This window comes from Neltuma alba, unplaced genomic scaffold (genome assembly GCF_004799145.2).
Source record: "Neltuma alba isolate B1F8T4 unplaced genomic scaffold, ASM479914v2 tig00010544_pilon, whole genome shotgun sequence".
NCBI classification, from domain to species: Eukaryota; Viridiplantae; Streptophyta; class Magnoliopsida; order Fabales; family Fabaceae; genus Neltuma; species Neltuma alba.
Window position 1 is genome coordinate 453,151 of NW_021635413.1, and position 10,632 is coordinate 463,782.

Below are 10,632 nucleotides of genomic sequence, written 5' to 3' on the forward strand. Positions count from 1 at the left end.
TAACAAGTTCTGATATGAAGTGCTTAATGACTATACATGAGTTATTAATAATTATAATGAAGTTGTTAACAACGTCACTAAAGTTGTAAAAGTGACCATTTTTGCATATCCTCAAATTCTTGTTGTTAAAGGCGATACTTAAATTCTTAACAAAGATAATAAACTTATTAACCGCTATACATGAGTTGTTTATAGTTATATTGAAGTTGTTAACAGCGTCACTGAAGTTGTAAAATTAGCATTTTTGCATTTCCTCAAATTCCTGTTGTTCAAGGTGATAATAAAGTTGTTAATAGAGATAATGAACTTGTTAACCGCTATACGAGAGTTGTAAAATTTCCTATTCATGATTATATAGCCTTTCTCTGAAGTTCTAACAAACTCTAATATGAAGCAGTTAGTGGCTATACAGGAGTTGTTAATAGTTATATTGAAATTGTTAATAACGTCACCGAAGTTGTAAAAATGACCATTTTTGCATTTTTGTAAATTCCTATTGTTAAAGGTGATACTGAAGTTGTTAACAGAGATAATGAACTTGTTAACCATTATATGACAATTGTTAATAGAATAATGAACATTAACAAAACTTTTATAGGGTACTTTTGCATTACAACTTCCACAGTAATTAACAACATATTTAAAGCAAATAACAAGTTCAGTAATGGCATTTTTCACATACCAGAGCCTCACTGACAACATTTACAGAATATACAATCAATGACAACCTTTCATGCCACAACCATTACATCAATTTCAAACTATTCCAATATCATTGACCTCAAATCTTCAAGTCTTATCTCCTCTTTTATCATTTTCACTCTCACATTTCAACCATTATATGTAATTTCCCCTTCAACATTCCTAAAAAGTTTCTTTGAGGATATTGACCCAGTATTACACGTCTTTTTGCATTCTAGCCTACAACAAAGAAGGAAAAAAATTCATCACAATATCAGTTCTCTAACAAATTAAGATATTTCATCAATTTTCAAAATCAACCCAACATAGTCACTTTCTGCATTAACAACTTCAATATAGCGTTTTACAACTATACTTTCGCTATTAACCACACAGTTCACAAATTACTACTGTTCATATTCAGACTTCCCATCTACAGAATTATCACTGAGCTTCTTCAAAATTTTCCAAACTTGCCCAGAACCTAAACCCTGTCTAACACTAACTAAGTCATATGTTCAAATTTCTAACCATTCTCACACCTAAAAAATAAAATAGAAAAGAACCAACACCCAATTTGAAGAACTTCGACTTCCGTAATGTCGCACTTCAGCTCCATCTAAATCTTCGATTATCTAGAACTCAAAACCATCAAATGAAAAAATAGAACACCACAGTAATGCTAGGAGGATGAAAAGAGTTATATGATTTCAAAAAAATACTTACACTTTCGAACCAGCATCTTATCCTCACCTTTGATCCAGCATTGGGCACTGCTCTGTTTTTTTCCTTCCCTACTAGACTTCATCTAATGCAAGTGAATGTGGTGCCCTTGCTTTGTAATTGATAAGGGAAGTTTGGTCATTCTATTTAACTTGAAAATCCTAATTTGGTCTGAAGTGATGAAAATGGGATTTGCCTTGTTCAAGTGATGATTTGGGGATTTCTAAGTTTATATGTCATTTTTATGTCATTTTCCCTTGTTATTATTAGCATGCGAGGGTTTCAAGACAGATTGCTTTTAATGCATTCAAAGGGTTAGTACAAATGTCAATAGTTTTATAATCTAATAACATATAAACTCTCCTTACAAATAAGAGGCCGTGGGTGCAATATTGTTTATAAGTTTAGATTATTAATACCTACCCTTCTAATTAAAGAAATAGAGTCAGTACAAGTAATAAACAAGAATACATCTCTCTAATAACGTTCTTTTGGTGGGTATACTCGCTTTGAATTACTCCTCCGGTCTTTCTTGTAAGACATAATTAACTAACTTAAGTAATTTAAAGATATTGATTAAATTAAAAAAAATATGATAATTTTTTTAAAACATCTTAAACATCTTCCTTAATTTTCTCCTCTTTTTACTTCATTATTGTTGAAGGAATATTAATAATATTAATTTAGAAAAAAATTAATAAGTGAAATAAGTCTTATATATACAACTAACAAAATTTATCCTCAATTTTGTCTAAAAAATTTTATTTTCCATATCCTCTTTATTAATAGAACCTCTTACAGAGAAGTTAAAAAATGTTGAGAAAAAAAAACCCTTAAAAATATAAAATAGCGAAATGTGTACTTGAATAATAAGTCAAATTTCTGTCAGATCTTAAATATAAATTATGAAATATCAGGAAAGAGACCAAAATGACTTTTTTCTTTTTTTTTCCATCACCTTATCTCCTCTTTCCCGCTGCAATCCAATCCAAAAGTTCTCTCTTCCCCCTTTCCTTCTCTTTCTTCCACCACCTTATGTCCTCCGTTCTGATGAGCTCGAGGCTGTGCTGGGTGCGTGAGTTAGTGGGGATTTGGTTTGGGGTGTATGGTGGAGTGATTTTTTTGACTAAGGAGAGTGATTTTTGAACGGGGAAGATTGATGGGAAGGGTGGCGCTCGATCGTGGTTGGAGTTATGGGGTCTGTCGATAAGGAAGGAGGTTCAATCAGAGAAGGTCAAATGGGGTTTTGATCACAAGATTGGGCATGCTCGATCTGCAACCACAAAGACAATGATGAGCGATAATTTTTTAGCGGCGATGGGGAAAGAATCAAAGAGGAGGAGCTCAGCGACCACTGCGAAGATGGTGTTTCTCTGTCTTTTTTTTTTTGGCTGAACTATTTAGTTTTGATTTTCCTGGTTATCATGGTTTGATTTCTCTTTGTACTGAATTTGGATTTTATTGAATGAATGCTTATGCTTTAGGGGGGAAAAAACCATTTTCAAGTAACATTCTTCTTCAAAATTTCATTTGATCTTTTCGAGGTTGTTCATTTTGCTGCTTTCTCCCCCTCACATTACAGGATCTCTTCTTTTTCCTTATTTTCTCATTTTGGTTCTTGTTAATTTGGATTGGTAGATACTGACAGAATAAGAGGGAGATTAGTTTTGATGTCATTTTGGTTCTCCTTATAACTTTGTGCCCACCGTGTGGATGCTCCAAATTGAACCTCAATCTTCACAACAATTTTTTTTCCGACACTGTCATTATATATGTAAAAAGTATCTGGGTTGGGAGCCTTTCAATTTTAATTTGTCATCTTCTTTCATTGGTTGCATGGTTAACTGTGGCAAAAGAAAACCAACACGACCTTATGAAAGGAATCGTCATGTTGGTCGATGTTATTAGGAGGTAATTGTGAAACTCAGCCATGCATAATGGTATATCACATACAATCTCCGATCAGAAAGTTCTCTAGAACTTTAGGGGCATCTTTTATTACATTCACTTGTTCTGTTTAATTTGTTCTTGAAGCTCAACAGCTTTGATTATGGGGGAACACCATGACTCTTCTTTGGTGAATTCTAATCCCTTCCAATGGCTGGATAATTCGAATGAGAGAAAGGTTAATTAATAAAAGAAGGGAAAAAGAGGAAGTTTGGAGGATGTTATTCAATAAGTTCAAAACCATGCTTCAACCTTCCAATGGAACAATAAAATGTTTTCTATTAATCTGTCATTGTTGATTTTCCGGAAAAAAAAGAGGAATTATTTAATTGTATTTAAATAAGGGAGAATCCCAATTAAATTTCGTTATATCAAAATTCAAATTAAGGTCTCTACTTTTAACAAATCTCTAATTAGGTTAAGAGGCCTTATTAGAGATTTTTTTTAATGTTATTAAAAGACTAAAATGCCATTGGTAATTGCTCTAATCAACTTATGACTTTTTTTTTTCTTGAGATACCGTTAGATGATCTATTAGTTTTATGCGTTCTTGCTTCATATGTTGTTAAAAGATTAAATGTATGATTTTCTTGATAAATTTATATTAAGTAGTTCATATTACTTCATCAATCTATCAAATGCTAGAAAAATTATTTAGATTTCCAATACAAAGTTCATATTAATTATTAGTATAAATTTTAGTAATGAGATTATAAGATATAGCATGATGAGAATATCTATATAGCAAATAGAGCAAAACATTTAAGAAAGAAATGACAAATTTGATGCTGAAATCTACTAATACATTAAGATTCTGATTTTTAACTATAAGAAAAAAAAAATTTCCTTCAAAAAATTATTAAAATAATAGGGTTAGAATTAGGTAATTAAAAAGTCTTTATTCCCATTAAAAAAAAAGTCCATGTTCCCATAAATTTCTTACTAAAATATTAGAGTTAGTATAAAATATTATATTATGTAATTTCCAAATTTTCTTATGCAAAACATTTTTTATAAATAAATACTATATCATGTCAAGTTTTCATGGTTTAATTTTTTGTTTTTAAAATGATATTATTTTAAATTATAAGGGGTATTTTAGTATTTTAATAATATTTAAAAATCCCTAATAAGATCTTTTGGCCTAATTAGGAATTTGTCAAAAGTGCAGGTCTTAATTTAAATTTTAATATTTTAAGTGGATTTAATTAGGATTCTCCCTTTAAACAATATATGTCATTATATTATTTAAATTACAAGTGTAGTTAGTGAAATAACAAGTATGGATATAAAAATAATAACTCTAGTAAGTGAGATAATAAGTATGCGTGTAAAAATTACAAGTCTAGTAAGTAAAATTACAAGTTTGGATAGTATATGAAATAATAACTCTGGATATAAAAATTACAAATGTCGTATATAAAATAACAACTCTAGATATAAAAATTATAAGTGTAGCATATGAAATAACAATTCTGGATATAGAAATTGCAAGTGTCATGAAAATTATAAGTGTAATATGTTAAATAAGAAGTTTGGATATAAAAATTACAAGTACAATAAAATTACAAGTTTAGTAAGTAAAACAACAAGTATGGATATGAAAATTACAAGTACAGTATATCAAATAACAAGTTTGCATATAGAAGTTATAAGTCTAGTAAGTAAAATAATAAATTTGAATATAAAAATTATAAATATAGTAAATGAAATAACATGTCTGGATATAAAAATTACCAATTTATTTAGTACTCATCCGGTCCTTATTATAGGACCCAATTTGACTTTTTATTTGGTCCTAATTATAAGACCCAATCCATTTTCTCTCTTATATTTATGCATTTTTTCCAAGATAATCCTTCTAATAATGATAGTTTTAGCCAATATACTTAATTAGCAAGGATATTTTATGAATAACAACACTTATTTATTATAAATAACCAACTTAACTTACTTCCTTAATCTCCTCAAAAAAGTCAATTGGGTCTTATAATTAGGACCGGAGGAGTATAATAAAAGGTCTATATATAAAAATTACAAATTTACTTAGTAAAATAACAAGTTCGTAAAAGTGTTTATAAACACTTAAAATAAGCAAATGCAAACAAGTTTTGAGCGTGTTACCGCAACCAAAAACAAAAAAAAGGTTATGACCGGGGTAAAAAAATTTTTTTAAAAAAATTGCCGATCATATGCTGGAAGCAGAAAGCTGTTTTCAAGTTAATATTATTAAGCAGATTTTTTTTTTTGGTTTTATTTTGAAAAACAACGTCTAAAAATTTGCTTTAAGAACCTGAATATTTTTTATTTTCATTTTTGACTTGCACGTCAAACCAGAAGCCACTCCCATATCAGCCAGCATACCGTATTCGCCAAACATCCACATTCCACCAGTCTCCACCGGGCTTTTCCAAAACCCCGTTGTCGAACCTTTCTTGACTTTCCGCCTCTCAGTAGTTCGATCCATCCGGCGACGGCATTTCCGATAACTCTGTGACTTTCCACTATGGTAACTGTTCTGTCTCTTCTCTCTATCGATCTTCTGGGAATTTCATTTTTATATTTTCTTCTCCCTAGTTTCTCAGATTCGTTTCTGTGATTTGCTGCAAATTGCATGTTCCCATTTTTCTTCTGTAAAAACTCATTAGTTTTGGATCAATTTATCGATTGTTCTTTTAAATTGATTGATTCTCATTTCCAATGTGTTTGTGAATTTTGGAATTACGTCAGGAAACTGCTCTTTTTAGTTTTCAGTTCAGGATTCTTTCAGGAAAATCGCCTTGTTATTCTCATGTTCTTTCCTTTTTTATTCATTTTTATTTTTTAATGGTGTAGTCTAATGCTCTGGACTAAATATCAAGAAATATTCAGAATGTTCTAAACATGTTTTTGGGATATTCTAACATCAACGTTTTCTATTTTCCCAAATTTGCTAGGTTCTTCTTCAACTAGATCCGTTCCTCAATGAACTGACGAGCATGTTCGAGCGAAGCACTGAGAAGGGATCCGTTTGGGTCACTCTTAAACGATGTGTGTGTCATTGTTGTCTTCATCATGGAGTGATATTTTAAGTTTATCTATCTGGGAATTTACTTTTGTTTTGCTGTTTGTTGTGGCTTTAGCCTCCTTAAAATCTAAAGTGCAGAAGAATAAATTGTCTGCTGCTGGTGAAACAATCGAGTATAGATGTCTCATTCGCGCTACTGATGGGAAAAAGACGATTTCTACTTCTGTATGTGTCTTATCTTTTCAAACTTAATGTTTTCGGTAGTATTTGTGCGTTAACGTTTATCGTCTATTGCTTTCACTTGTGTGTTTTATTGGTTCTCACACTAGTGATAATCATAGAGGTTTAGACCATAAATCTCTGGCTGAGATTTCCTTCTAATTCAAAGCTACAGACGTATAAGGCGGTGGTACCTTAAATGAAAACCTTCTGCATTACAGTGCTATTTATGTTTAGGCTTTGTATTAGTTCTCCTTCAAGTTAGGAAAAAGGTAGAGAGAGACTGTTATGTTACTAAAACAAATCATGAGAAGTATTATCGTCGCAGATATGATCTCCTGAACGGTTATAGAGTTGGGGAAGAGGGGGAATAGAAACACTTACTTTGAGAGTTTAAAATTGTAAGAAGAAGTTGAATGGAGGGAACCATTCTCCCTCAAACCTTATTATTTTTGTTTCCTCCTAATGGGGGGAAATGCTCACTTTTATTCTTAAATTCTGAATAATGTAATGGATAATTCTATCCTTCAGAATAAATAAAGGGAATGTAATTCCTTCCCCTCCCATTCTATCTTATGGCCAATACTTATAGCTCTTGGCGAGGGAGACCAGTACACCAGAAGGAAAAATGTGAAATCGAAAAGAAGTAAAGCCATTATTTGGGTCTTGTTCTTCTGTTCCCCCTATTCATCACCTGGTAACCTAGGACGTTAGGGTCACTGGATGGGTTTATAAATCCTGACAGTCTTGATGTATCTCTAGTTAATTTGTGTTACTTTTATTAATAGGATGATGATGTTATAATTTCCGAACTGTCATTCAATTTATCTGCTTTTATAATCGCTGTTTCTTTTGTGTTATACTCTCGTGATCACTATCATGCTCATTGTGGGTGAATCCTCTTCGTTTCCCTGATGCTTGCCCATGAATGAGGCACATGAAGATGGAGTTTATCCATATATTTGTTTCATACAAAAAGATGGCCGGATTCCCCCCCCCCCCCCTCTGGGGGTGGGGTTATGGGGACTAACCTTCACAAACACTATGGAAATATAAAATCTATAGGAAGCTACATTTCCCATGAGTCATAAACGGTGTCGTTCATCTTAGACTTTGTGCAACCATAGGCTGCACAATCTAGTTATGTTGTCAAGCACAGTCTGGAATATTAATTTCAACTTGGGCTTCATTGTTCCATAGAAAAATTAAAGTTGCATAGAAATTGTCCAAAATTAATTTCCTAACAATTTTCTCTTCTTTTGTTGGAACCTTTTTCCTTTTGTTTGGATTATGTGATAAGAAATGGTAGCCAGGTGGTTAATGATGGGCACATGTGTCTATGCCGGCATGTGCTCTACCCACACATTCACTTGTATTTTTTGCCCGTGCTAATCTATACATGTGTATGTGCTTGATGTGCCTGTGCTTGCCTGTGTATGTATGCATCCGCACAAGTGTGTTTGTGTGTATATATGTGCGTTTCAATTCATACAGACATGCTTGGGTGAAAGGGACGGTAGTAAGCTGATAGTAACTAGTTGAAGAAAAAAAGTACGTAGTTTCTAAGTTCTTTTGAGGAAATTTTTTTTTTTTTTTTTTAAATTGTTAGAGAAATTAGTATCATTTGAAAAATTTTCCTAGAAAAATTTTGTTTACTGACCCCAAAAAAAAAAAAAGAAAAAAACAGCAAGACAATTTTTTCTTCAAAACAATGAGAACCTCAAAGGCAGGCATGAAAATCCAATCCAACAGCCTGGATTATCTGTTGACTCTTTTTGACTCTGCAGCTTGGTAAGTTACATGTCTTGTTAATCATTATTTGAGGTCATTTTAGTCTTGCCAATTGGTGCATGAGATTTGAGAGTGAAACCGGTGATTGTCCAAGTGTCATTAATACTCTCTAACCACTCTGGGGGTTAGATTCTTCTAACCACTTGCTTTCTCAGCAATCACCATAATTTCGTGTTTTTATAAGTTGATGTCACTTCTGATAATTCTGGTTTTTGAAATTGGAAGGTTGGACAAAAAGATCACCAGCGCTTTCAATCTTCCTATGCAACTATACTGAAGGCCCACATGACTTCTCTGAAGAAGAGAGAAAGAAAGGACAAGAAGAAGTCTGCAGAGACTGATAAAAGAGAGGGCAGTTCAAAGAAATCCAAGAAGGTTTGAATTCAGTCCATACCTACAGGGAGACTATTGTTTTCAGTTGAGGGATTTACACTAGGCCTTTGTTTTTCTTTCTTCCTTTTTTGGAATTGAAAACGAAAAGGTAGAAGAATTCTTGCAATTTTGAGCACCTTGAGGATTAAGGTATCCAACTTGTACAATTTAATACCTTTTTTAGTTGTTCCTTGAGTGGCCTTATGTGCAATATTCATGCATATACATAGCAAAATCAGATATTTTTCCATTGCATTTTGCACCCACATGAAAAAACTAGGAGCTGGTCTATATGGATTCTTTTCTTCATGAGGACGACTTCCTGGAGAAATTAAAGATAATAGTGGTCCAAAACCTTAATTTGCCTGCCGAAATTCTGAAGTTCTAATAGTTGTTTTTTCAGCCAGTTGTGTGCATATATATTACTGTGTATTGTATAAGCTCACAATAACATGGATGCAAGAAAAATTAGAACTCACTTTGGTGATGAAGTTGAGAAAAGGATTTGTTTTTTCTAGGATAGAGATTTGACTCAAACAACAGTTTGATGCACATTCTCTAGTTGTCTGGCAATCTAATCATAAGATAATGGGAAAAAAGGGGGCTAAATTGTATGATTATGGCATCACATCAACTAACTTTTCCCGCAAGTCTGTCTAAGAATTTGGGATTATAAGTTGATGTGATAATTAAGGGAGACAATGGGGAAAAATTAGAGAAAAGAAGAGAAAATTGAGGGTGAGTGGAGATGAAAAATCCTAGGAATCTTATTCGACCAGCAAAGAGTCTTCATGTAAATAGGTAAGGCAACCCTGATGTTATAAAGTATGTTCGAACTAGGTGTTCATGATGCCGAATAGCTTGGTGCGCTTGGCCAAGGCTGAGGAAAAAATGCCAGCTCAGCTTGAAAAAATGCAGCATAGATAAAAATAAGTATTTTTAGGCTGGGCTTAACGTGGTTGGGGTCGGGCCAAGGGAAGGTATGCTCCTTGCTCGTTCAGCCTTGTCCAAAAAATATATATTACAATAATGTGTAGTATAATATTATATTGTATTTAACCATTATTTTTTAGCGCTAGAAAAAATTATCTCCCCTGACCTTGACTAAGACGGTAAATTACTCAGAAGATAACTTGCCTCGGAAGTTAATTTACTCTTCTGATTTTTAATGTAAGATTTAATTAATTAATTTGAGTAGATTAGGGACGTTAGTTAAATTAGTTATATGATTTTTTTCCCTCTAAAATATTATAAGCATCTTTCTTAATTCTTTTCTTTCCACTCCTACTTGATTATTATTGAAAGAATATCAATATGGTTCATTTGGGAAAAAAATTCATAAACATGTGAAATTAGTTTTACATATAGGATCAACATTAACTATCCAATTAGGTTGTATATTAAGGGCCGGAGAAGTATTAATGTCTCAATAGAGTCAGGAAAATTGGGATTTTAGTGGTCGGGATGTTGTTGCTGGCTAAAAAAACGATAGATATTGTTGATGTTCTTTTCTTTCTTTTAAGCGAGACAATGTCAGCAATATAAATAGATGGCAAAAAAATATTATATTATTTCCAGTTTTAATCTAAGAGTTAATTGATTAATTTGAGTAGATTAACAAAATTAATTAAATTAATTATTTATAATAAATATTATCTTTTTTAAAATATCCCTGCTAATCAAGTATATGAGATAGAACTACCATTGTTACAAGAACTATCTTAAAAAAAAAAAGATAAATATAAAAGACAACGTGGATTGGTGTTTTACATTGAGAGACAAAATTAAAGTCAAATGAGCGGGAAGTAGTATTATAAATATGGAATATATTTTTCATGTATTATTAAACACTGTTTTCTATTTGGATAAGGCGTGCCCAGTCGGGCATAGAA

General features: G+C 32.1%; 1 protein-coding gene across 1 annotated transcript; it reads left to right on the top strand.

Moving 5' to 3' along the window:
• Positions 1 to 5,719: 5,719 nt before the first annotated feature.
• On the top strand, positions 5,720 to 9,055 carry LOC114756923 (signal recognition particle 14 kDa protein). The gene is made up of 4 exons (XM_028945889.1): positions 5,720 to 5,860; positions 6,288 to 6,381; positions 6,474 to 6,583; positions 8,594 to 9,055. Exons 1-4 carry the CDS (start codon positions 5,858 to 5,860, stop codon positions 8,747 to 8,749), a joined length of 363 nt encoding a protein of 120 aa, XP_028801722.1. The 5' UTR covers positions 5,720 to 5,857; the 3' UTR covers positions 8,750 to 9,055.
• Positions 9,056 to 10,632: the final 1,577 nt, after the last annotated feature.

Excerpts from the sequence above, each read along its gene's own strand:
- LOC114756923 (XM_028945889.1), top strand. Across the intron at positions 6,382-6,473 it reads TTGGGTCACTCTTAAACGAT|CCTCCTTAAAATCTAAAGTG; the intron begins GTGTGTGTCATT and ends TTGTGGCTTTAG. Across the intron at positions 6,584-8,593 it reads AAAAGACGATTTCTACTTCT|GTTGGACAAAAAGATCACCA; the intron begins GTATGTGTCTTA and ends TGAAATTGGAAG.